The 27,895-nt window shown below is 38.7% G+C and overlaps 2 protein-coding genes across 8 annotated transcripts in view; one reads left to right on the forward strand and one right to left on the reverse strand.

Annotated features, from left to right (window-relative positions):
- The first annotated feature begins 1,638 nt into the window (after positions 1-1,638).
- Positions 1,639-24,686, forward strand: MPPE1 (metallophosphoesterase 1). Of its 6 annotated transcripts, none has more exons than XR_006103339.1 (10): positions 1,639-1,846; positions 5,243-5,634; positions 8,373-8,481; positions 10,211-10,314; positions 13,164-13,244; positions 14,958-15,066; positions 16,048-16,119; positions 16,213-16,345; positions 22,791-22,931; positions 24,224-24,359. XR_006103339.1 is itself a non-coding variant. In XM_042461686.1 (10 exons), exons 2-10 carry the CDS (start codon positions 5,360-5,362, stop codon positions 24,404-24,406), a joined length of 1,197 nt encoding a protein of 398 aa, XP_042317620.1. In that variant the 5' UTR covers positions 1,639-1,846; positions 5,243-5,359; the 3' UTR covers positions 24,407-24,686. The 6 variants fall into 6 exon arrangements, 5 of the variants coding, with proteins under 5 accessions (XP_042317620.1, XP_042317622.1, XP_042317621.1 ...); XM_042461686.1 differs by having other exon boundaries at positions 16,213-16,335; positions 24,224-24,686; XM_042461688.1 differs by having other exon boundaries at positions 5,243-5,349; positions 16,213-16,335; positions 24,224-24,686.
- Positions 22,932-27,895, reverse strand: part of GNAL (G protein subunit alpha L) — a 185,000-nt gene continuing 180,036 nt past the window's right edge. For both annotated transcript variants that reach the window (XM_042461683.1, XM_042461684.1), the window contains exon 12: positions 22,932-27,889. In XM_042461683.1, the coding sequence (XP_042317617.1) occupies positions 27,743-27,889 (147 nt within the window). In that variant the 3' untranslated portion in view covers positions 22,932-27,742. The remainder of the gene's footprint in view (positions 27,890-27,895) is intronic.

A 27,895-nucleotide genomic window follows, 5' to 3' on the forward strand; every position in this document is an offset into this window, starting at 1 on the left:
CCCCTTAAGTGTGCTTAAGTTTCTCCTTGGATCTTGATTATTAAGTGGAAAAGTATTACAGTGGGCCCTTGGTATCTGCTGGGGTTTGGTTCCAAGACCTATCGTGGATACCAAAATCCATGGATCCTCAAGTCCCATTAAATACAATAGCAGAGTAAAATGGTGTCCCTTGTATAAAATGGCAAAAACAAGAAAACAAGGTTTGCTTTTGGAATATATATATATATATATATATATATATATTCAAGCCGTGGATGCTTGGATCTGTGGATAAAAAAATCTGCGGATATCAAGGGCTGACTATATAGCAGGCACTATACAATAACAGACAATCCGTCCATATACAGTTGCCTCTCCACATTTGTGGTTTTGACGTTTGCGGATTTGATGATGATGATGATGATGATGATTGATTATTATTATTATTATTATTATTATGCCATTTTACTATGCCATTGTATTTTTGATTACTATGTTTTGTCTAGGAATTGCTAGGTCCTCCAACACAACTCTTGCCAGACGTTGACCATAGAGTTGTGCCGGAGAACCTAGAACATCCAAGAGAAAACACTTCTCTAGGCATTGGTAGGTCCTCCACCATGGATTCTGTGATCAATGTCTGGCAAGAGTTGCGCCGGAGGACCTAGCAATTCCTAGACAGAACATAGCAATCAAAAATGCAATGGCATAGTAAGCATTAAAGCAACACTTTAAAATAATCCAATTACAAAAGTAAAGTTTTAAAAGATACAACATAGAGAGAGAGAGTATATATGTTGTGAGCCGCCTTGGGGGTCCCAGCTTGGGAGAATTGTGAGATAAAATGAATGAATGCCAGGGAATTCTGGGCACTGTAGTTTTGTGAGACATTTAGCTCTTCTCTGGTCCAAGACACACTGCACAGAAATAATCCAGTTTGAGACCGTTTTAACTGCCCTGGCTCAGTGCTAGGGAATCCTGAGAACTGTGTGTGTGTGTGTGTGTGTGTGTGTATATATATATATATGTTTATATTATGATAAGCTTAAATGTAAATACTGTAAAACATGATTTCTTTTTAAGAAAATAAAGTATATATAAATCATGCTTTACAGTATTCACATTCAAGCTCCTGTTTATGTCATTCTTATTTACATTAATTGTTTATGTTATGATAAGCTTAAATGTAAATACTATAAAACATGATTTCCTTTTAAGAAAATAAAGTATATGTGTGTCTATATATATATATATATATATGTATATACATACACTTTATTTTTTAAAAAAGAAATAATGTTTTACAGTATTTACATTTAAGCTTATCATAACATAAACAATTAATGTAAATAAGAATATCATAAATAGGAGCTGTAGTTTTGTGAGACATTTTTAGCTCTCCTCTGAGAGAGCGAGAGAGCTCTAGTGCCACAATAAACTACAGTTCCCAGGATTCCCTAGCACTGAGCCAGGGCAATTAAAGCTATCACAAGTTGGATTGCTTCTGCAGTGTGTTCCCCTCAGACTGAGCAGAGAGCCCTTTCCCAGAGAATTCTATGCACTGCAACGGAGGGGAGGGGGGAGGACTCTCCCTGGCCAATCAAATCGCGGCGCTCTTCACACGCCAGCCAATGAGAGACGAGGAGAGCTGCTGCCAGAGCGGAGCGTTCCAGCCATTGTGGATGCATTTCCTGGTCATTCAGCGCTGGCTGGGTTCAGTCTGCTTTGGAACGTCGACGCGAGGAAGTGAGCTTCCTTCAGGGCAAGGTGCAGGAGAGAGAGCCAGAACGTGCAACATAAACAGAAGACTTCCATTTCTCATTTCCTGGCGCTGTTTGTTTTGGCGGAGGTTCCCCTTCCCACTAGGGTGAGTGACACAGCAGTTCAGCCTTCTTCTGTCCAGGAAGAATCTACAAAGGTCCTCCATTCTGAGCAGGACTAAGAAGCATGAGTTTATAGGGCAAGGTCCAAAACACACTGCAAAAAAACAATCCCAGGTTGAAAGCGCTTTAACTGCCCTGGCTCAACGCTAAGGGATTCTGGGAGCTGTAGTTTTATATTGTGTTGTGTATCGGATGTTTTTATACTGTAAGAAGCTCTGATTGCCTTATGGTAGATGAGCGGGATATAAATAAAAGATTTATTTATTTATTATTTAGTTTTGTGAGACATTTATCCTTCTCTGTCAGAGATAGCTCTGGTGCCACAACAAAGTACAATTCCCAAGATTCCCTAGTACTGAGCCAGGGCAGTTGAAGCGGTGTCAAACTGGATTATATCTGCAGTGTGTTTTGGACCCAAGTGATTTCAGCTCTCACTTTGTCATGTCCTACATTTTCCCCTTGAATGTCCTACATTTTGGGGTGGGTGCTTGGTCCTCCTTGGTGGTGAGGACAGCCTTTTCAGGTCTGTAGTGAAAAATTGTGGTGCAATTTTGTTGTGTGTTGTTGTGTGCCTCCAAGTCTTTACCCACTTATAGTGGCCATCCTCTGAGGCTGAGAGAGTGTGACTTGCCCAATAGGTCCCCCAGTGAGTTGACAAGAAGAGCCCTGGTGGCACAGTGGTTAAATGCTGGTACTACAGCCATTCACAGCCTCAAGGTTGTGAGTTTGATCCCAGGCAGGGCTCCAGGGTCCACTCTTCCTTGCGTCCTTCCATAGATTGCTTAAATGAGTACCCAGCTTGTTGGGGGGCAGTTGGCTTACACACATTGTAAACCTCTTAGGGAGTGCTTAAGTGCACTGATAAGCGGTATAGAAATGTACTTGCTATTGCTATTGCTACATGGCTGAGGCAGGATTCGAACCCTGGTCTCCAGAGTTTTTTCTCATGCTCTTCTTATCTATCTGCTATTACACATTACTGCTGTGTTTTACCATCCATTTATACACACCATTCATTTATATTGCTCCCCCTAGTCTTTCTTTCAATTTCTTTTATATCTTTTAGTCCTCTTTCTTTCTTATTTATTCTTGTTATTGATGATATCTAGACTGTTCTTTTTATTTCTTGTTGTTCAAAAGTAGCTGAATCTCTTCTGTTATCTTTAACCATTCTTTCTCAAATTTATCTGTTGGTTTATTTTTAATTAAATAAGCCAGTTTATCCATTTCTATAACTATAACACTTTCCAATACTGCTCTGTTATCTCAGTTTTTTTCTTCTTTCCATCTTTTTGCAAAGGCCACCTTTGCCGCTGTGATTAAATAAAAAAGAATTATCCCAAACAGGTGATCAAGATCTTTGTTTAAAATCCCCAATAAATACATTTTGGCCAGGCAGCAATAGGGAGATTTTCAAAATCCAGGGAATTTAAAGTCCATTTGCATCTCAACATGGACCTCTCTTTTGCAATCCAGTATGTCTCCATTCCAGTGAGGGCACAGGCCTCTTTGTAGGCAAAGAACTGCAGAAATAATCCAGTTTGAGATCACTTTAACTGCCCTGGCTCAATGCTAGGGAATCCTGGGAACTGTAGTTTATTTTATTCTTGTTCACAAAGGAGTGGCTGGAAGTGATTAGTCATTAACAACATCAGAAACGTGGTGAGCGGAAGGGAGGCTTTTTGAATGCATACATACTTTGGATACGTTACCTCATTCATTCTTAACAACCATCTTGTAAATCGACGTTGTGTGCCTTCAGGTTATTTCCATCTTGTGGCGACCCTAAGGCAGCCCTGTAACTGGGTTTTTGGAGGCTGAGAGTGTGTGACATGCCCAAGGGTCACAGAACAGGTTTCCAGGGTCAAGCTGGGAATCGAATCCTGTTCTCCAGAGTTAGTTGTCCATTCAAACCACTATACCATGGTGGCTTAGTGGTCACCATTCACATTCTGTAGGGCATGGCGATATTATTGAGGGTGTTTGTGGGGGCTCATCTTAGAATAGCATAAATTGCTTACTTCAAAATACGATAAATCAGCCCTGCCGTATTTAGGAGCCCCTTTGCCAATCTTTTATCAGTGGAGACCTAGGTCCAAAACACACTTCAGAAATAATCCAGTTTGAGACTGCTTTAACTGCCCTGGCTCAATGCTAAGGAATCCTGGGAATTGTAGTTTATTGCGGCACCAGAGCTCTCTGACAGCAAAGGCTAAATGTTTCGCAGAACTACAGTTCCCAGGATTCCCTAGCATTTATCCAGGGCAGTTAAAGCAGTATCAAACTGGATTATTACTGCAGGGTGTGTTTTGGACCATCTTTCCCAAAGAACTGCCCTAATTCCACCACTGTTTTCATATTTAATTTCAAATTACAAAAAATGTGGCACGGAGAACGGCTATGTTCTTAATAGTGTCATATTTTGAACTGAAGACTTCTTAATATATGACTGTGTTTGCCAGTGCTCTGTTCTAGTGATTTGTCTAGTGGTCTGGATCAGGCATTTCATTGTTTTTTTTGGATGGGAAGGCTGGAGCCAAAGCAGACCACCCTGATATTTCTTAAATATTTTGATAGAGTCTAGTGTTCACCCTAGTTTTTTTCTTGGTGTGCTAATAACGGAAAGAGTACTTAATGTATTATTTATTTAGAAATGTCACAGGCACCACAAACCTATGTTTCTTGTGTTTGTACATTAAATGCAAGTGTATGCATAATTGTCTCTTAAAATAGTTCTAAATCCAGTTACCTGTCACAGCTAAAGTAAACCCATTAAACCAGTGGGAACCTGACAAGGTAAGTTGCATTGCTTCAAGGCATTTGCTGTAGCTTGAGACTGATGATTGGATAAAAATATTCAGGGATAGCCTTGTTGGCCATACAGCGAAATATAATAAAACTCACAAGCAGCAATACCTTTTTGGGGCGAACTCCAAAGCATAAAATACATCATGCTAGCTTTTGAAGCTTCAGACAGAATTTAAGCCTGTGACTCGGACACTGACACTATTTTACTCCTGTATGATTTTTAACATCTTTGCCTGATGAAGAAGCCAGTGAAGCATCAAAAGCTTGCATAATGTATTTTTGACCATTCTCTGAAGATGCCAGCCACAGATGCTGGCGAAACGTCAGGAAGAAACTCTTCTAGAATATGGCCACATAGCCCGAAAAACCCACAAAAAACTATGGATGCCGGCCGTGAAAGCCTTTGACTTCATATTTTTGACCATTGTTCTTGTTCAGTGACTTTTCTGTAGTGTCACTTGAGTACTCTTGTTATGGAATAGGGATGCATAAATAAGCCATGACTGTACATTTAAAATTCTGTATTCAGTATGAACTTGCACATAAAATACTATTTTCTGTGCCTCCTGCAGGGCTCCTGATTGACATGAAGAGCTGTTTGAAAAGCACATTTGAAAAGCATGTTTCTAGCCTGAATAGGTGGATATTGGCGTCATCTATGGGGAGAAGAAGACTGCCTGTAAGCTGAGATGGCATTTCTGCGTTTTAGCATCCCAAACAGGTTTTTTGAGAGGAAAAGAGGCATTTTTACCCTGAAACTTTTGTGGTTTACACTTTCTGTGTTCATCTTTTGTGAATTTTTAATTTATTACATAGTCATAATTCATTGTCATTGGCCACAGTTGAAAAGTCAGTCTCCAAGGGCTAGTGAACAGACTTCAGAGTTTGTCCTGAAAGCTATGTTTTTAGCAGATACTCATCTGCTAGGTGAAATCAATGGACACTGGTTGGACAAGCTAAGAAGGTAAGGATCTAAATATCAGTTACATGCTGTTACATACTGGAATTCATTGATACTTACCTATGCTTAATCTATTTTGAGCCTGGAAAACTGAGACTATGGATCATTTAAAATCCTATAAATTGATTGAATATGGACTTTTTAAATTGTTAAATATTGCTAAGGAATCAATAAAGGTGCAGTCTTGAAATGTGAAGGAAGTTACAACCTAATAAGTAAAAGATATAACTCATTTTTAAAGGAATTTATTATTTGTAGTATTTTCATTTTGATGACATATTTTTAATGGAACTGAAATACCCTCAAAGGCCCAAATATTCTGAAATGGTTTAAAATTTTAAGACTGAAAATGATTACATAGATATTATAGTGTGTGAGTGTGTTGTAACATAATAGTACTTTCATTGTTGCAGTTTTTTATCTACTTATATTTACTTATTATAAAAATTGAAAATAAACAACAGAAAATTTTATTTGTTTACTGTAATAAAATCCCATTCTCTATCTAACAATGTCAGGGTGACATGCAATTAATTCAACATGACTAATTTTAAACGTTGGCTGCTGCCACATTGTAGAAATAATGCAGTTTGATACCACTTCAACTTCCATGGCTCACTACTGTAAGATTCTGAGATTTCTAGTTTGTTGTGGCACCGGAGGGCTCTGACAGAGAAGGTTTAATATCTCACAAAACTACAAATCCCAGCATTCCCTTGCACTGAGTCATGGCAGTTAAAGTGGTGTCAAACTGTATTATTTTTGCAATGTGGATGCACCCAATATAAGCAACATGAAACAAAAGATTTTTAAATGCTAAAAACACATTGAACAATTCAACAGGTTTAAAAAAAAAGCCAGAATAAAATGGATTGAAATGGTTTAAGACAATTTAAAACCATGTGAATATGAAAGTTTGTGTAAAACCGATTAGGCTCCAAGGGTTTTAGTGAAAACCTCTGTTTTCACTTGGAAATGACAATAATGTTGGTACCAAGTTGGCCTTCAAGAGGAGGCTGTTCTATAACTGAAGTGCTGCAGCAGAGGAGGCCCTCCTTCATCCTCTCACGGCATCTTTCTCTGACTAATGGGACACTCTGGAGGGCCCTTCCAATAGATCTGTTCTTGTGTGGCCATATACATACAGTATACACATACAGAGAGAGGTGCGCCTTGAAGTATTGAGGTCATTTAAGGTTTTAAATGTCATTATACTGAAATTTGAATTCAGACCAAAAGTGTATTGGCAGCCAGTGCAATTCCTTTAAAACAGTTTTTATGTGGTTCACATAAGTAATGTTTCAATCACATGTCTAGCAGCTGAATTTTGCACTAGTTGCAATACCCCAGTCATCTCCAAGGGCAACCCCATGTAGACTACATTGCAGTAGAGGGCATGGTTTTGGTGTTGGTCTGTTTTTGAATGGCAAGGCCTCAGGCTGGGAGGATATGTGGGAGGATATGTGTGTCTATTTAATTAGCAATTAAAGGTCAATGGCTCCCACCCTGAGGCCTTGCCATTCATAAACAGACCAACATACAGATTAACATGTAAATTGTTTCCTGCCAAACAAGGGTCACACAAGTATATATACCCCACATACTTCCATGCCACTGCCCTCTGAAAAATGCCAGCTGCAGATGCAGGCGAAATGACAGGCATAAACTCTTCCAGAACATAGCCTGAAAAACCCACAGAAAGCAATTTGGCCATTGTTCAGCAAAAAAACTGTTTAAAAATTGTGTGTGTGTGTGTGTGTGAGAGAGAGAGAGCGAGAGAGAGAGAGAGAGAGCGGGTGAGCAAGATGGAGATCTTCCTTGGTATGCAAACTAAACATGGACAATTTCTGTCTACAGGGTTAAAAATAAACTATGCTCAAATAAAGATTCAACCATATGGTGAGAGAGCTCACTTGAAATATAGGAAATGAACATTTCAATTATAATTGCATATCTGAGAAGACTTCTGCATTTCATTTTAATGATTTTTGTGTAAAGATGCTGTATAAATACATTTCTTGTTGCTGCTTTTGGGGCATGTCTCCAAGTCATTATTTACTTATGGTGACCCTAAGACATACAGGCCAGTTTTGTTGGTTGTAAATTCATTTTCAGCAAAGTAGAATAAATCACTGCTGAAAGCCAGAATGAAAGCTGTTGGTGGCCTCACAGGGGAAGAGGCAGTGTGTTAATGTCCTTGAATTACAGAGATTTACTGTCTCCTTTCCAGTCCTTGAATTGTCAGGGTATGGAAAGGAACTTGAGTGCGTTGCTGCTCTGAGGCTGAGAAGCAGCTGGAGATGGGCTAAGTCCTTGAGCCATGAAATGAGCCTGCTTTTCTTTTGATGACAGTGAAAGCTATGCTGGTTTCCTTAATCGTAATGGGAGGAGAAGTGTGGACACATTAGGTTATGCTTATTCTATTATTACATTGCTATCCTACTCTTCCTGAGTGGGAATGGTTTCCACTCTTTCACCTTCAGATTGTAGCCATGTTCTGCTTACCCTCAACAATCTCCAGATATACCTTCCATGGTGCAACTACTCTAGCCTGATAATATGCACTTAGGACAGTATATAAACACTATCAAAATGCTAAACTCTTGAATTGTTAGGTTCTCAAGGCTTCATAATCTTTGGTCACAGTTCTTCAAACACAAATGGTTGTTTGGTTCTTTTTTTGGCTACATGTCTTATACTGGCGTCTGCTATGGGTAAAGGATTGTTATTTTATCTTTTAGAGAATGGCAAATGGAAAGAGCCTTCCAAACTGCCCTCTGGCTTCTGCAGCCAGAAATAGTTTTTATCCTTGGAGATGTCTTTGATGAAGGAAAGTGGAGCTCTTCCCAGGTTAGTAAGGAGTGAAACACTATAAATTGTTCTGGAAACAATGCAGGTTTTTATTGCTGTAGATGTGCACAAAAGAACAAAGCTGGGGGAGCAAATAAACTTCTAAAGCTTGGCTTCATAGACCCCCTCTTTCTTTACTAAGAGCATCTTAATCTGTAGCTAAAGCAGAGATGCACGGACTCAAAGGTTGTGTAATCTGTTTTGTTTTGTACTGGAAACTTATACCTCATTAGCCAGAGACAGGAATAAAATGTATAATTTAACTTTAAAGAACTCTGAGCCCACAGATTTATGATGGGTATAATAACTGAATGAAGCTTATACACTTGTCCCTCCACATTTGTGGCTTTGACTTTGAGGATTTGATTATTCACAGATTTTATTAATATCTTCTCTCTAGGAATATTTAGGTCCTCCAGTGTAACTCTATGGTCAGCTGTAACCAAAAATCGCACTGAAGGATGTAGAGACTCCTAGAGAAAACACTTCTCTAGGCTGCAGCGCAATTCTATAGCCAATGTCTGGCAGAAGTTGATTACAGAGTTGCACTGGAGGACCTAAAGATTCCTAGAGAGGTGTCCTCTCAGGTAGAAACATAGTATTTTTGTTATTTGCAGTTTTTCCCACATTCACGGGGGTCCTGTGCCCCTAACCCCAGCGAATGTGGAGGGACGAGTGTAGTTTTTTGCATAAATAATTCCTAATTATTCCTGTCTTTATTTTAGTGATATATTTTAAGTTGAAGTAGAAATGTATTGATGTTTAAAAAAGGACCTCAAAACAGAAATCAGAAATTCTTGCTTATCTATGCAAACTATCCCGAGTTATAAAAGTAAATCCTGATCTTCTGCCACTCCTGCAGCTAAAGTACTTGCCAATTTCTAAAGTCATTGAGCCAAAGCTGAAATTCATGTTCACCAAACTTACATTTTCTGGGCAATTGTTGCAATGATGGTAGCTTGTTTTTGTTTAGAAAAACTAAAAAATAGTTCTTTGTTTCTTGGGCACAATTTTAAATGCAAAAATGTACATCAATAAAGGTTTACTTGACTGGCACTAGGCTACCCACGTGGTAGGCATCTTTCCACTGAGCATGTTCTTCAGATAGCCAAACAAAATAATTGAAAACAAATTTATGTTTCTTAAGAATCATTCCTTTGTCAATATTAGTGTTGAATTAGTCAGAAGATTAAAACAGCACATAATAAATTAATCTAAACATCTGTGATAAAAATACACTTAATGCCACACTTTATCACTGCTACCGAGATACCAGTTTTTGCAAAGAACATTTATGAAAACAGTTTGGTGTTTGCATTATGTTATGAGTGCTGAAATGTTTTGTGGCTGGTTTTGTTCTGTTATCTAAAGCAGTGGTCCACACATTATTGCTGAGTTTTGAGGGTAAAAATAATCAGTTGTAGCCACTGGGCACAAAGAAGGTTCTGGTCCCTGGTACACTGGGAAAAGAATAATCGTCAGTCCCCTGCATTAGATAGTTTGAGATACTGTGCTCTCCAGATATCATTAGGCTCAAGTTTCAATTAATTTCTGATGATTACTGCAGTATCAGTTTTTAACCAAGTCATACTAACAAATATTGGCATTTTATTGCTTGTGATAGCTACTAGAAAAATGGAATAAGCAGAGATACCCAGTCAATGAAAAAATGTAATAGTAATTTAAATTGAGTTATACAATCTCAGAATCTTTATACATTTTCCTGCAGGCCTGGTCAGATGATGTGAGACGCTTTCAGAAAATGTTTAGGCATCCAGCCCAAACTGAGCTAATTGTGATTGTTGGCAATCATGACATAGGCTTTCATTATGAGTAAGTATTTACTGATAGGTTTCAGTGCGAAGCTGGGAATTGTCAGAGTAAGAGTGCTTTTGATTTCATAGCAAAATTGTTTCAGTATTGAAGAGGAAGGCAAAGGTATTGCTCTGACTAATGCAGAACCATGCTAACTGTGTCTGCTTCTGTTGCTTTTCTGTCCTCTTAATGACATGAGTAAGCCTTGTCTGAAGAACCTTTTTTAAGCTTCTGTGTTCTGTGTTTCAGTCTATTTCATTGATGGCGAACCTCTGGCACGCATGCCAGAGGTGGCACTCAGCATGCCCAGCACAGAGTTTGCCAGAGTTTGCTGGAAAACCAGAGGGACACAGCACTTTGCAATAAATAAGTGGGTTTTGGGATGCAATTTGGGCACTTGGCCTCTAAAAGGTTCACCATCACTGGTCTATTTTGTACCATTCTGCCCTGGCCTAGTGCTTAACTGTCATGTTCTTAGATGTGAACCATTGTGTGTAGCTGGCATGGACCACTGCTGTGATGAAATTATTTTACCATTGAATGCTTTAGCAGCAAAAATGCTTGCAAGGATGCCTTGAAAATCTGTGTCTTTTCAGTTTCCTGATATATCTTCCACATGTTTTAGAAGCAGTCTTGCCCTTCAGTTGCTCTTTTGCTCTCTCATTTGTTACACAATCCTAGTTATGTAGTTATGTAATGATGTCAGAGAGCCATCCACCATCAGACTGACCACATAGTGTTCAGTAAATTCTTACACCAGTAAGTCCTGACCTACAGGCACATCAGAAATACACCAAGAGAGATGTTCCCTTTTTTGCTGAAGTACAGCAGTTTTATTGCTAGTGCAGAGCATCAGTCTGGTTGCTGAGTTAGAAGAAACATAGGCTGAAATCTTATTGGTGACATATGTAACTTGTGGGATGTTGTGGATCTGAGTAGTCAGTATTTCCTTCCACAACACACCATGGCCATTTAGTGACTGGTGGAGAGCAAAGGTATTATTAGGTATTATTAGGTTGCAATCCTGCATCCAGGAGAAAATATGACACTGGTGGAACAGAAGATTCCACTCAGAGGGCGACATCTACTGTATGCTTCTGGCTGCAAAACTGCAGCTTGTCTGTCTTCCACCTCTTTTAAACATCCTGAAAATAGCTTTAAAATGAGTGGCAGATGGGGGGGGGGGGTGAGTGGGAGCGTTTTGAAGACTCTGAAAATGTTTGCAAAACACAAGTGCTTCCTCCAGCTAAATTGTGTACGTCATGGTAACAGTATTCTCCTTTCACTGCTTCTACAAAGCTTTTGGAATCTGGGTTTGTGTATCTGGTTGACTTCTATCATCAGAGTCAGAAGTTGCCTTCTGTTATGTGTGGTGTACATTCAAAGAGCAGCTGTGCCTTACTTAAGGGCTAAAAACTGCTAGATGTCCTCAAATGTTTAGTGTGGCCTCTTGATACTGAAATAGTTTCCCCAAAATGTGGCACGGTGAGCATGAAGTTGGTACTGATGTTTCCAGACAACTTCTCACACTTTGGAGTCTGCATCTACTTTCTTTTGAGAGCAATTCAAATGTGTAGATTTAAAATAATAATATCTGTGCTCATAGTATGATTGACTGTAAAGCTGGAAGAAATGCAGAGGACATCAAGTCTAGCACATCTGTATCAAGTCAGTTTTTTGTATCTAATAAACATCAATCCCAATATGTTTGCATAGAGCAGACAAAAAATGTGAGCCAAGGCAGATACACTTTCAGACAAGGGATAATTTAGCAAAAACAAATTTGGACTGCATAGAGAAAGGAAATTAAAAACGATTACTGGTCAATTTAACCGTATGCCTCTGAGATTTGGAGTATAGTAAGTAGCAAGATTAGGAATGTTCAGCTCATGTTATAGTGAGTTTTCCCTATGTCAATAAGCAAATGGTGTTGTGTTCACCACTTCTTACTTAAGACTAAAATGAAGACTGGCAAAACCTGGTCTTGTATGACACATTAATAATAATAAAAAATGAGAACAGGACTGTATATATAAATGTCCCAGTGGGAAATATGCTGGAAAGGATTGATGAAAATGATTTGTTCTGTTGAATTTACTGAAGCTTTTTAAAAAAAGCATGCCAAAGTGTGCCCCTCCTGATGTTGGTGGACTGCATCAGTCCTTGCACTGGGAGTTGCATCCTACTGCTATCTGAATGCCATCCATCTATGCTTTAAAAGTTGTTGTTTGTTACCTTTACATCCTTCCTTTCATAAGGAGTTCCAAGGTGGCATCCATAGTCTTCCTCTCAATTTGTATCCTTACAACAAGCTTTTGATTAGTTCAAGTGATATTACTTAGCCCAGAAGCAATCAGTGAACTTTTTGGTTAAGAGGGGTTTGAACCTGGGTCACTCAAGTTCTAGTTCAACACTGGAGCCATTCCGCCTTGCTTCACTCTCTTTTACAGGATAGTATTTGCAAGTCAATATTTATCATTTTGCCCTGTTGCAGGGAAGTTGTAACTGTATCATCACCAGATCACTCCAGGGTTTGCTGATAATTCAGTTACAAGCATTAGATACATACATGCTCTGCTATATTAATAAAATACCCTTTCTTTTATTTCTAACATCCATAAAATAGTGATACTTTTATTGGGCTAATCTAAAGGCACAAAATACATGTTGCAAGGTTTTGAAGCTCCATTGGATTCTTCATCAGGCAAATCATGCAGGAGAAAAAGAATATGATGATGTTAGTCACAAACCTGCATTTTGTCAAGATGATAGTTCTCAGTTCAGGTGATGTGGTACATTCATGCAAGGCAGGCTCCTCCTCCTGGCTTTTTTATTATTGGTACTCTTTTTTTAATTATTCCACACAGAATGAATGCATTCAAACTGGAACGTTTTTCTAAAGTTTTCAACTTCACTTCAGAAAAGCTGATAACTCGAAAAGGGATAAAGTAAGTAAACTTTTGCTTATTGTCACCTCACAATATTTATAAATGTGTCTTAGCATTTACGTATATTTTCACAGTGATTGTAGCCTATTCTGCTCTAACTGAAATAATTAATTGTGAATAGATTTCTTTACCTAAGGATCATTTTCTGCCATTTGGAAGACTGTAAAACTAGAGTCTGACAGGTTACTTTAAAGGTAATTAGATACAGATATAGTTCCAAGCCTCAGAAAGTATCTAGTTTCTGTTAGTGTTGCAGCTAAAAAAACCCTACCTTCCCATTTCTCAAAAGTAATTAATATAGATACTTTCCCAAAGAATTCCAAATGCTACAAGCTGCTAGTTGTGCTACACACTGAAGTAGTCTTAAGACAATATTAAATATATATCTATATCTACACACACACACACACACACACACACACACACACACACAGAGTGAATGAATGAATGAATGAACGAACAGAGTTTTAAAAAATAACCATAGGGTCAAATAGACTGCTTTATCACACTAGGGAGCAAACAGGATTTAAATGAGAGTTAAACTAGAGAAAACCAGGAAATGACTGATGTTTATCACATGGCATTCCCTGGTTTTCTCTAGTTTAACTCGTTTAAATCCTGCTTGCCCCCTAGTGTGATAAAGCAGAGAGAATGCGATAAAAATAGATTGTAAGCCTGAGGGCAGGGAACCGTCTGACTAAAAGATTGTATGTACAGCGCTGTGTAAATTTACAGCACTTTATAAATAAAAGTTAATAATAATAATAATAATAAATATGCTCAGACCTGCACCCAAGCATGGCCAAGAAGAAAGCACAGAAACATATTTAAGCTTTCAAAATTACATTTTAAATGCTCCTTTAGAGTAGAATTGTGTTCTTTCTGAGAAGAACTAGGTACTCAAAGAGATCATTATTTTAATCTCTCACTTCCTAGGAAGTATGCTTTTATAGTTCTCTAGATTTTACTCAGAAGTCATTGCAGAAAAGCAACACATACTCACAAGGGTTTGTTCCCCTTGGGCCACAGTCAGAGGCAGAAATGCCATGTTCATTTTCGGTCCTATCTGCTGACTCTTCTCTCCCCCCTTCAGGTTTTTCTGTCCAGATGTGCCACTAGAATAGCTTTTGTATCTCTCCCTCCACTTCTAAGCTGTCCTGTACTTGTATAAGAGGTGGTTGCAACTACAGTTTGCAGTTAGGCAACCTCTAAAAAAGCACATCTGCTTGCACAACAATTTAGTTCTAGTGTAATGCTACAAGTGAAGCCTGGCATACAAGTCCCCCGTCACTCATCCAATTTATTCGCCCCTGTGCCAACTTAAGAGATGGTATTAAAAAGAAATAGGAATGTGACATGCCACCTTTCTTTCCTATACTGAATACATCATACAAGGAGTAATTCTCATTTTACATACATCATATCTTGTATCCTATAACTGATGTGTGCCATAGAAATAGGACTGAAACCACATAGTTGCAAACAATGAGATTGAAAGGAGAATTATATGCAAGCATAAAAAAATAAGGTAGAACATTGCCTGAATGTACGCTATTGATTTCAGAAAATACTGTACTTTTCTGAGGCTTTTCTGACAGAGCATCACATCTTTCTTTACTACAGAAATATCATTGTGTCCAGATTTGGTCATTAGTAAACACACTGAAATAAATAAGACTTAAGTCAGTCAATGTTTAAATTCTTCTGTTTCAGTTTTGTTATGGTGAACAGTGTTGCTCTGGAGGGTGATGGTTGCATGATTTGCAGAACGGCAGAAGCAAAGCTTGCAGAACTCTCACACAAACTCAACTGCTCATTACAGGTAAGAATATCATTAGCTTATTAAAGAAGGTCAGTCACTGTAATGAATTGTTACATCGTGGCGCTCAAAGAAGCTTACTCAACTGAGGCTCCAGTTCAGGACTTTTCCTGGGAAGTGCTGCATTTATTTACTAGACTAGTGTTAGGAAGCAGAGTTTGGAAAAGTGACTGTTTTGGGTTGTAGCTCCTAACTAGCATGGTAGTTTGGGAATTCTGGGAATCATAATCCAAAAAAGTAACTTTTGCAAGGCTCTGTTATGAACTTCCATTGCTCCATAGTGCATACAGGTCTTATGTCTCTTGGCTTCTCCCTTCTTACAAAGTTGTGCTGCTTTCATTATGGCTGAGAAAGCTGCTTTTTTTATTGAAGCACATATAAAAGCCAGTTTGCGGGAAGTACCTGTGACAGTGTTGTGGGGATGCAGCAAGAGATCACTGAATTGGTTATGTGTGTAATTGTGGTAGTTTCAAAAGTCATAATATCTGGCTTGGCTGCCAAACTGATACCCCAATATAAGGTTGAATTACTTCTCTCCCACTGTATCTTTCAGTGCTTCAGTTCAGCAATGAGTCTGCAGCTCATCCCAGACATTGCTGGAGGATGCCTTGCCTGACTTTGCAGGATTATTATGTTATTCTGAAGCAGGTTACATTTCCCCAGAAGGGCCAGCTTTTATATTTGGAGTACTGCTGGGTCTATCATTGTTTCAAGTGGTTTCTGATGCACTACTTTATGCTGATGTAATGGCTTTGTCCCCTCCTTAACTGAGGCAGCCTAGGTATGTCTCGATAACTTCCAGAACATAGAACTACAGCTCATTGCACATGCAGCTGTCTTTGATAGAATCAGTTACTGTACTTGAAAATGATACAGCCAGGTTGCTGAATGGCTATAGATATTGTATCCTGAACATAAATAAATTTAAAAAAGTTAAAAGTAATACAAAATGTAAACTAAATTTTGCTTGATTGTTGTTGACAGGAACAAAATCAGTACAAGAAAAGATGCAATGATGTGGAAAAGCTTCCATCTTCAGCTCCAATTTTGTTACAGGTGATAGAATGGGGCAGCCTTCCATTTTATTTAGCCTAAATGCATTAAAATATTATACTAAATTGTTTGATTCTTTTTTTAAAATCTTTTCAGCATTATCCTTTGTATAGAAGAAGTGACTCAAAATGTACAGGGGAAGATTCTGCTCCTCTGGATAAAAAGAATGACCTTTTTAGAGAGAAGTATGATGTGCTTTCTCAGGAAGCTTCCCAACAGGTATGCTCAGGTTTGTTCTAGCCAGATGCTTTATGTCTAATGTTCTGTCCTTATTCTCAGACGTACAAACTATCCTTGACAAATGGTAGCAGTAGGTGTATTTTCTGCAGGGTAGCCCTCTTCCTACTTTGATATAAATTGTAACTACAGTTGCTTCCTACTACAGGTAAAATGGATGGCCATCTGTTGGGAGTCTTTGATTGTATCTTCTTGCATGGCAGGGGGTTGCACTGAATGGCTCTTGTGGTCTTTTCCAATTGCATGATCCTATGTGTGTATTATACATATATGGTTCTTAAGGGCTTCAGGATGGTCAGTCCTACTTCTTGATCGTGCATTCCTTGGTGCATTTATGCTTCATATATTTGTGTGCGGCTCTCTTGCTAAATTGGGTAACTCTGCCTTTGCAGTGGTATCATCAATATAATGGAAATCCCATCTGTTAATCAAGAGGAGATAGTTCTCAGAACTACTCCAGGGACCTTGCAGTGGAGTAGTTCTGAGAACTATCTCCTCTTTATTAACAGATGGGATTTCCAGAAGAGACTGACACTGCAGGGGGCTGCCCTTGAAGAGTTCAGAAGTTACAGCTAGTGCAAAATGGATGGCCCCTTTGATTCCATGGGGTTCAGAATATGCCACTGATCTTAACCAACTGCACTGGCTTTCTGCACTTGATTCAAGGGCCTGGTATTGACCTTCAAAGTCCCAAAATGCTTGAGTCTAAGGCAGGGGTAGGCAACCTTTTTGAGCCGGGGGCCGGGTTGCTGTCCCTCAGACAACTGGGGGGCCGAAGCCAAAAACTAAATAATTAAATAATTTTAAAAATAAATAAATATATAAATAAACCAGGACAAATGTAGGACAAAATATTCAAATGTAAGACACTTTTTTTTAAAAAAAAAAATGGAGGACACGCGAAAAAATTTGATTTTTTAAAAAAACGTTAATATAAATGCATGTTTCTGAGACTTCTATAGACAATTGCCCCCCAAAGGCCCCGGCGGCAATCGGCGGCAGGACCGGGCTGGGGCCGGTCCCAAGGCCTTGAAGGGCCGCATCTGGCCCGCGGGCCGCAAGTTGCCTACCCCTGGTCTAAGGTATCTGACAGGGCTTGCTGGTTTAAACCAAATGACTTTTTAAAACAAATAACATGCCAGATTTTTAAAATTGACTATTCATATTTTTTTTGTAAAAGTTTTGACTATTTTTACTACTTTCCAACTTAGTGAAACAACAATGACTACGTGAATGTAAGCATTTTAACTTTGTTTATTGGCAGTTGTTCATTGTTAGACCAGTGTTCAGTGTGGGTTGTTTCTTTTTAATCATTTTATTTTATAGTGCAAAAAATGCCATTCAGAAACAAATCCTTCATTTAACATTTGTTCAACCAAAACAACTTGCTTTAAAATAGCACTTTTTTCAGAACAATTAATATATAAACTAATGTCCATAACATCTGAATTTGCCTTTCCCTTTTTAATTTATTGATTTAGTCCTGTATTCGTATAGTCCTATATTCCATGAGGGGAAAGGAAATGTTTAGCTTAGAGGGAAAAGTCTGAGAGCAGCCTTCCTTCTTCTTCTTTATGGTGCTGAGTAGCAAAGATAGGCCAGAACCACCATACTACTGCTAGTAATATTAATGAAATTAGAAAGGCAGAAAAATGGAAGGAGAGGATCCTTTTGGATATTGTAATAGATGGTTGTGCTAATGTATGCACATTGCCTGACTCCATCCCGAAAGTGAGGGAGTATGCAGCAGGGAAGTGTTGATCTTCTTTGGCACTCACTGCTTTTTTAATCTATGTGGGAGGAGAGACAGCCAAGCTTCACACACAGGAGGTAGCAGCTGTCCTCAGGAAAGCTTTTCTCTTGGTGCTACACTTTTCCACAGTCTTTGGGATCAGGGCACAACCAAGCCTGAAATCATCTTTTTCTTCTACATAAAAAATTGCCAAAGTAAAATACAGTGCAGTAACAACACAGAGACAAATTGTGCTAGAAACCTGCTGCCTGTATGGCAGATGGGGCTGCTCTGTGAGATGGGGTATGTCATTCTTACTGGAAGCCCCATTTGTCAACCAAGATGAGGTGCTTCCTAAGAATAAATACCTGCCTCTGCCAGAAATGCTGCTCTTTTGAAGCAAACTCATGACATGGTATGCCTGTATAGAAAACCATATTCATATGGCATTATAACAGAGCCTGCTTTTATGTTGATCATTTTTGTATATGAAATACTTATATATTCCTTAGGTAAATTGGTAGCAAGCAGGCTCCTAAATTTACTAAAAGGGCTATTCTTCATTCCTACCTGTGGCTGTGCGTGAGCTTGAATTATTGTAAATGTGTTCCACCTTGTGAAACAGACATGTAGTCTAATATGCAGTTGGTAGTGTTGGGGAAAGACACTGTGCAGGTATGTTCTGAGACAGGCTATGGGTGAACAATATTCCTTGGTTCTGAACTTGACACTCCAGTTATCCCAGAGTCTGAGAAAGTGTCCATTGATCCATGTGATAGGTTTCCTGGGATCAGTGTCTGTTATGTTGGAATGATGATGTGGACAAGCTATTTGAATTAGCCTATCCCACCACTTGTAAGCTTGCCCATCTTGGCTGTTGAAATCTGGCAGGACAGGGTCAGTCAGGTAGGTCCAGAGTAAATGCCTCACTACATCAGAGAAAAGTGCCTGCTACCGACAAGGAAGCTGTGGTGTACCTTTTCTGGAGGACCTCCCTGCACCCAGAGGAATGTGAGAACTACCATCTTATTACAGTTATCCCCCTTTTGGGCAAGGTGCCTGAGTGGTTGGTAGTTGGACAACTTCAGGTGTTCTTGGAGGAAGCATATTACCTGAATGGTTTCAGGTCAGGGCATGGCACTGAAACAGGTGTAGTTGCTCTGACTGGTGACCTATGTCAGATGAAAGATGGGCAAGTGCTCCCCTGTTGATCTTCTTCAATTTTTTAGTAGTTTTGGTAGATCATGGTATTCAACTGGACTGGCTCTTTCAGGTAGGAGGAGGAGGCATGATGCTACAGTCATTTTGCACCTATTTGCATGGCTGGTTCTAGAGGATTGAAGGATTCCTGTTCAGCACTGTGTTGGAAGGATTCATGTTCAGCCCCATGGCCACTAAGTTGTGGGGTGCCAAAGGTTCGATCTTGTCTCCGATGCTGTTCAGCATCTCTTTGAAGCCACTAGGGGATATCAGGAGGAATTTTGCAGTTGGATGTCATCAATATGTTGATGATACCCAGCTCTGCCAGTCCTCACTGTAGTTGACTGAAGCTGCACGGGTGCTGTACAAACATCTAGCTGCTGTAACAGGCTTATTGAGAGCCAGTGAACTGAAGCTACATCTTGTTAAGACGGAAGCTCTGTGGACTAGTGATTCTCAAGTGTGGAAATTAAATAAGCAACCTCTCTTGGATGGAGCTCAACTCCATGTGAAGCAGCAAGTGCTAAGCTTGGAATCGTACCTACATAAAGAATATTAAGTTCCTCTGTAATTGGAGGCCCAAGGGAACTCCGGCTTGGAATTATTGCCAGTTCTGACTGGCGCATGAGCTACACCATTTATGGGACAGGGATAACTTAGCCAAGTAGTCCATGCACTGTTAACTTCCTGAACAGGCTTCCGTTAGGAAATCTGTATTGGGTTGCCCTTAAAGATGATTCAGAAGCTACTTGATTTTGCCCAGCTTTCAATTTTTCAATTTTGATATTTATAAATTCTGCTATAATTACAATGGATTAATTGAGTAGGATATTTAGCAGTTAAAATTTCAAGGTACTTGAATCCTGAAAAAACAAAGATCAAATCTATATAGTACTTCAAGTGTATTTTGCAGTACTGTAACATTAAGTTTATACAGAATAATTTAACTCTGTTATACAGTGCGCCCGCATTCTGCACGGCTTTGAGCATATGGTGGGAGCACGTGGGGTGCAAGGGGCGACACATCCCATTCACATGAATGGGGTGCACTCCCGCAGCATGTGCTTTGTGCGCTGCCGCCGCAGGCACAAGCCCCATTCATTTGAATGGGGCTTGAGCATCCGCGTATTTTTTTACGCAGGGTGGGCGGCGGAACGGATCTCCATGTAAGAGAAGGGTGGACAGTAATAGAATCTCAGTATAGTATACCCTAAAGGCACCAGAGCCTGTCTACTCTTGGGAGCAGGGTCAGCCTTGGTCAGTCCTTGGATGGGAGATCACCAAGTATCAGGTGTTGTAAGCTATATGTTGGGGGAAGAAAATGGCTAATCTGCCTCTGACTATTCTTTGCCTAAGAAAACCCTGTGAAATGGGGCTGCCCTAAGTTCACAGGTGACTTGAAAGCATGTGCACACACACAGAGCATCTAAAATATATGTAGAATGTTTTTGAGTGAGATGATGATGTTTGTAGGATCTAATAATAAGTTCAGCCTGTCATCTGTGTATACATTAATTTTCCTGCTGTATTAGCTTGCTGAATCAAGGCCAATTTTTACCCAGCTGTATTAGTTAACAGGATAAACTCAATAATAAATTATATCCATCGAGATCAGTGTGAATTTATGCTAGGGAGATATTTGTCAGATGCTATAAAGAAAATGCTTACTATAATTCATTGTGTGTGTGTGTGTGTGTGAGAGAGAGAGAGAGAGAGAGAGAAAGTCATTTCTGACTTATAGTGACACCAAGACAAAACTACCATGTAGTTTTCTTGGCAAGCTTTGTTCTGATGAGTTTTGCCATTGCCATCATCTGGGTCTAAGAGAATGTGACTTGCATTAAATTTAAATCACAAAAAGCAATAAATGTATTTATGGATTCTATCAGGGCATTTGACAACACGGCCATATTTATTTGCTTTATTAATTAATTAATTTGTTTTATTTATATACCGCTATTCCAAAGATCATAGCGGTGAACAGCAAGTAAGCTAATTAGCAAGTAAGCTAATTTGCCCCCAACAGTCTGGGTACTCATTTTAGCGACCTTGGAAGGATGCAAGCCTGAGTTGAGCTTGGGCCCTTTTGCTGGTCTTGAACTCGCAACCTTGTGGTTTTGAGTGAATGGCTGCAGTACAGGCATTTAACCACTGCGCCACCAGGGCTCCTATTGAAATGATTGAATATTGGTAAAAGAGTTGCCAGTGCTATTAAAGAAAATCATGAAGGCTCTCAGGCTATATCAGTTAATGGTTGTAACATGCAGAATTTCAACCTCTGTTGTGGAACTAGACAAGGATGCCCTCTCTTAATATTCTTTTCATTAGCATTAGACTCCCTAGCAGCAGTTAGAAACCATGTAAAATAAAAGGAGTGGAATCAGAAGCTACAGTTAGTACTGTACTAAATTCAAGAACATAATTCTTGATTGGAATATAATGTAGGACAGTACTGGTCTTAAAAGAGTGCATTGGGTGCCACTTCACTTCTGGGTTGAATTCAAGGTTCTGGTGATGACATTCAAAGCCCCAAATGTCTTGGGACCTCAGTACTTGGACAAGTGCCTTTACCTATGTATTCCTGTCTGAGAACTGAGTTCTGTTGGAAAGTGCCCTCTCCACGTCTCACTCGTAGGAATGATACTTTGTGCAGGGAAGTGGGAAGGGGCCTTCTGTGCTCTGGCACCCCATTTATGGAATGCCCTTCCCTTGGAGGCCCATCTGGCACCAGCATTGGCTTCTTTTAGGTACCTAATCAAAACACTGCTTTTTGTTAAAGCCTTTGCAGAAAATCTCTCACTCTCTGAAAATACACTTGTATGGTTTTAATTATTCTACTATTTTCTGCTGTTTTAATATGGTCTTCTATTTAACATCCTTTTATCCTATTTAAATTGTATTGTTTTTTATCTGGAATTATTTTCAATTGTTTACATTGTTTACAGGTATGCCACCCTGAGCTCGCATTATAAATAAAGGAATAAAACTGTCTTGTATTTCCACCCATGGATTTGAGGTGCTCATGTATAATCCAACTCAAGAGCTGTCACTGGGCAGAGCTTGCTAAGGGGGGACATCCTAAGAAAAGTAGGCTATATCCTCACTCAAACATGGCTATTAGCAGTTTGTGTCCTAAGAGCTTGAGAATCAGACTTGGAGGATGGTCTCCAGTAGTTGCCTAGGGGTTGCAGCTGGTTGCAGAGTGGCCTCTGTATGCAGCATCACCTAGCATTTGTCTTTTAAACTGTAGATCTTTGGATAGAGATTCTCCTCTCCTCAGCTGCTGTGTACAAGAGATTTAGGCTCAGCTATTCTTATGTCAGGCGGGTGATTCCCTTTATTTGATAACATTGTATGTTTGTGTGGATAAAACTTGTAATACGTTTACATTCATTAAAATAGCTTAGAAGCAAGTAAAATAGGTTATTTTTTAAAAAAGTTACAAGGTATCATTTTTCTTAACTAAGGAAATTTTCAGTGTCTACAATGTTCTGCTCTATTGTAGTTGCTATGGTGGTTTCATCCTCGATTGATTCTGAGTGGTCATACCCACAGTGCCTGCGAAGTGTTGCATAATGGGAGAATCTTAGAAATCAGTGTTCCATCATTCAGCTGGAGGAACAGAAACAATCCTAGTTTCATAATGGTAAATTTAAATAATTTTTATTTTGTCAGATAATTTTTCATAATATAAATCAACATAGCAATCAGCTATTTTCTCAGACTGATGCTACCTGTAAAAAAGCAAAACAAAACAGCTCCTCCCATCCTCTTCAAAAGTACACTTATGTTGAGTACAAAGCACCCACTTTATAAAGTACATACTTGGGGAGCCATCCAGCTTGTATAGTGCAAAGATTTTTTTTTTGTAGTTTTTAAATACAAGCATCTTTAGTATGTTTCTATAAAGAGGATGCAGTGTAAACAATCTGACTGCAACAATCATCAGTAGTCCGCAACAAACAGTATTAAGACTTATTTTTGCTTGGCTGATTTATCCGCAAGACCATATCTATCTGTATGGTTCTTTCATCTTTCAAAAGTGCAAACTATATATCTCATAGGGCAGCAAAATTCTATTCAGGCAAACCTAATTCACAGTTACGTAGTTTATACTTTGGGTTTACTAGGTCACAATTCTCAGTAGATTAACCTGAAACACAAAAAGTTTCTTGGTTCTAAAACATGTACATTTCTGCCTTCAAAAAACCAGTTCTACGTTGACCTTTTCAGCCTCTTGTGCATGGGGAAGGGGAAATCAATTACAGATCTCTATAGTGACAGTTTTTTTCAGTTAGTTTATAAAAGTTCTTCACTTAGCAAATACCACAATGTTAAACATTTCTGCATGGAAAATCTATTGTCTCTTCAGTTTTGTTCAGAATGATTACTTACCAAAAAATTCAGTTTACTTCAGAATGACATGTTTCCAGCACTCTGAAATATAAATGACATTTTTCTAGGGCATCTGCAATTCCTTTTTTCCTCAAATACTACAAGAATATAGCTAATTTAGTCTTGTCTCTCATGTGATCTCCAGAGTTTTGTTTCCCCAGATACAGAGTGGTCAGTCTCTAACACAATGGAGCATCTTTAATCACATTGATTTCAGTGTGCTCAAAGATGTTTAATTCATTATTGGACTGTGGCCGGTAACTACAATGTGGTCTGAGACTGTTGCTCTTTATATTATTATTATCTTGTTAAATTGCTGTGATCTTATTCATAAACTAATTCCTTCACATGGCACCATATCATCTCAGTGCTTAACAGTAGGTATTTAAGATAAGCAGTTTCATAGTTGTCCTAGTCTCTGTTTTCCATTCATTTGAGACCACTAATGCTAGGAAAAGAACTGAGCTCTTCTACTGTTAGTACAGTTTTAAAACATATAGCCACTTGCCCACAATCTTCTAAAATGCTGTTTCTGTTTCTTAGGGCAGCATATCATCGACAGACTTCTCTCTCTACAAATGCTTCCTCCCCTGTGAGAACACGGTTATTACTATCTACTGTACAGCAGGAGTTGTGTTTGTGGTCTTCACACTAGCTCACTTTCTGCCTTTCACTTCCCCATTTCATTTTGTTCAGCATTTAATCACTAAGTATAAAGCACTATGAAGAGTCAGACACTTGTAATCGGTCACTGACACACCAAAGCTAAAGAACAGTCCATCAGACTACATTCATGCCAGCAAATGCGTACTTGAATTGCTAGCCCAAAGGCAAGTTGCCTTTACATACAGAAATTCCTAGACAGTTGATATGACTTTTACTACAGGATAATTAACTTAATGCTTCATGCTGTACAAAAATATTGTATTCTACAATCAAATGAATAATTTTTTTGCTAAAGTTTTTGTATCAAATATGTATATTAAAAGTTTGTAACTGTACACTATGTAAGTCCTATAAGCCTCCTTTTGTGTCTGCAATAGTGTCCTATACTGCTAGAGGCTCAGTCTTTCTAACTGGAAACAATTTTAAAGTGTTATTGCTGCATGACCATCTGATGTGGTACTTCTTTTCCTTGATGCCAGCAACAGAGTTGATGTAGTTGTATTACAGCAAGTTTGTTTGTATTTTCTTTAAAAAGGCTATTAGGCTAAGTTATTAGCTTCAAATGAGTCCTTCAAATTAGATGTAAATAGTTTAAGATGGCAGTCATGTTATACAGTCATCAAAACCCCTTGCTATCAGGCTTGCAAAGTATTGGCAAACCAGGCAGAAAACTGAGGACAAGGCTCTTGAGTTGTTGAAAGAGCCATGTCTGGTCTTGTGTATCACTTGGATGCATGTCAAGAAGTCTTGCTGTAGTTATCTAGAAGATGATGTGAGCCATGGCTCATATAGAGTTATGACCCCATAATACACACTGTGTTATTGATGTTCTTCTAAGGGAAATGGTTCTGTGCAGAGAACAACACACTTGGTTCCTAGTCCCACCCAGATCAATAGCATTCCCAAATTATGGCCTAGATCCCAATGTTAGTCCTGACTAGAGTAGATCTACATATTGACTCACCATTCAGCAATTGATTCAATGGGTCTGCTGTACGTGGGGCCAACCAACAAGAGGCCAGCTTATGTGTATAGGATGAAATTTAAGGATGGGAACTAAGCTAAGCCACAAGAACTCCTGAAGCTAAATTTCTTAATCTACGTACTTATTTTCCTGGTGAATTTACATTTAGTATATGGGTGAATCAATGCCCACATCTCACAATGACCGCAGTTACATTGTGACAGTCCTTACAGGTATAGATCATGTTGCAAATGGAAGGGGAGAAAATGAGAGATATCACCACTTCCCCCACCCTCTTTCAAATATTCTCCTACTTTTGACAGTCAGTGGGTCAGTTTTTTCTTAAGGGGAATTAGGAATCTTGAAGTAAGCGTTAAACATTGCAGGAACATGCATGGTTACTATTGATGAGATACTGAAAAACGCTGAATGAGCCGTTTCAGAGTGGGAACTAAAGTGTTGAAGATTTAAAGTAAATTTACTAATTTGACACCTCTGTAGAATTACAACCACACTGTGCCTGTCCAGTATTTCAGAAAAACAGTTTGGGTTTATATAAACAACAAACATGCTATCCTTATTTAAACATTCATTCACATTGTGTGGTTGAAAAGCTTTCAGAGTAATTTGTTTTTAAATTTAAAATAAAAGATGAAGGTAATCCAGGTGATAAGTAATCAATGTAGTTATGTAGGCTAATAGTTCTAAATCTGTTATTGCAGCTACAAATTTAAAATGTTTGTACAGGTTATTTTGGACACAGGAAACTATACTCTGACGTCACACCAATGCATAAAATATAAAGCAGTCTTATAATTACGGAGCAGGGCATGCCTTATTGCTACAGCAATTCTTGCTTTTATATTGTACTGTACCACAACTTATTTTGTGAATGTCATTTGCATAAATTATTCAAGTTTGAGAAATATTCACACATTGTGATTCTACAATATTTAAAATAAAACATTTTTCTAAGGTCTCTTTATTAAGAGAAATAAAAATGTCATCTCGTAATTCTCTTAGGGCCAACACAAGGGTTACACCTTTCTTCTTTCTTGCAATTTGCACAATGAAAACGGCTGTTGCAACAAAGATTGAAGAGCCTTTATGGAGTGGTGCTTCTACAGGTTTCACAATCTGTTCAATTGTGAAAGGTCTATGAATGACCAAAGAATTACTGAACATAGTTTTGAAAGATAAAACAAGATCCTTGATTTCCATAAAACAACACCAGGTTGCAGTTTGGACACATGAATCAATTTTGATGTTTTAAAGCTGAGACTGAAAAAGGCATGTTGCTGCAATATCTGGTAGCAGCAATAATTTACTTGGAAAGGTAAATGACTAACTTTGCATAATTTATAATTTTTTTATACTAAAGAACATTTTTTATATAAACCAGAAAAAAAACCCTAAACTCTACAGAGAAGTTTTTTTTACCTCCAGTTTCTGCTGTAGGTAATGTTGACATCAAGCTGTACAGCGCAATCAAAAACATACTTACATCTTAGCTCATTTTACAGGTACAGCCATAATCAAGGCACAAAGATCTTCTACAAGTATTTTTCTTCAATAAAAGTGTACAAAATAATATTACACTTTACAGTCTGTACAATATAATAAACCAGCAATAAAACAAAAAATATATATATTATATATAGGGAGAAGACCGTTGTCCAAAAATGATCTAAACTAGTTTGGCCATTTGTGGACAGAAGAAACAATGTGAGGGTGGATTTTCTGCCTAGATTCAGTAGGCTGAAAAAGTAGCTCTAAATTCAAATGCCTGAGGTGTGTAGAGACTCTTCACTCCAGACCTCCAGAACAATTGCTTCTCTTCCCTGTGCCTCATTATCTACTCTATTTCCTGTGCCAATAATGGCTTAGAAGAGGAGGTCACTTCATCAGTTGACCTGCAACTCAAGTTACGTTAAAAATTCTGACAGTGTAATAAATATTGTGATGCTGCTACATCTCTTGTGTATACATCTTCACCAGTACTTCATAACCCTGAAACAAAGTGCATTATTCTCTTCCTCCTATCTGTCAAGTACTCTTCAGTGTCATGGTAGAAAAGGAACCCACACTCATTATAGGTATGCCATGGTGTTACCCAGCTAGCAGATACCAGCTTGAACTAAGACACCTGCTGAACAAAAATTAGCAGGATGTGCCCAATTAAAAATAAAACAAACAAAAATGTAACCAAACTGAAGGAAACGGAGGTAGCCAAAGGCCTTAGTGGAATGACAAAGAAGTGGCATATAAAAATACAGCACACACATTGTCCCCTAAAGCATGGACTGGGTTGAAGGCTAGTCAAAGTAAACAAACTGAGGAGGCAGATGTATCTATGTAGTATCTTCCTCTACTTCATGTGAGGAAATCTAGAAAGAAAATATTTAAAACCACAGGCTCCATGGTGTTTTTAATTACAATAGTTCATACTGGCGCAGATGCATTCTCTGAATGATGTCTCTACAGTCGTTGAACACTCTGCGGATGTTTTCTGTGTCAACTGCGCATGTGAAGTGAGGGTAGCAGTAATGCTTTCCATCTCCAGTTGACGTGCTTATTCTCTGCAG

The sequence above is a fragment of the Sceloporus undulatus genome, chromosome 4 (genome assembly GCF_019175285.1).
Source record: "Sceloporus undulatus isolate JIND9_A2432 ecotype Alabama chromosome 4, SceUnd_v1.1, whole genome shotgun sequence".
NCBI classification, from domain to species: Eukaryota; Metazoa; Chordata; class Lepidosauria; order Squamata; family Phrynosomatidae; genus Sceloporus; species Sceloporus undulatus.

Bases quoted from the DNA above. Each gene is read 5' to 3' on its own strand.
- MPPE1 (XM_042461686.1), top strand. From the start codon at position 5,360: ATGGCATTTCTGCGTTTTAGCATCCCAAACAGGTTTTTTGAGAGGAAA. The intron at 13,245-14,957 runs GTAAGTAAACTT...CTTCTGTTTCAG, and splicing joins ATAACTCGAAAAGGGATAAA to TTTTGTTATGGTGAACAGTG. The intron at 15,067-16,047 runs GTAAGAATATCA...TGTTGTTGACAG, and splicing joins AACTCAACTGCTCATTACAG to GAACAAAATCAGTACAAGAA.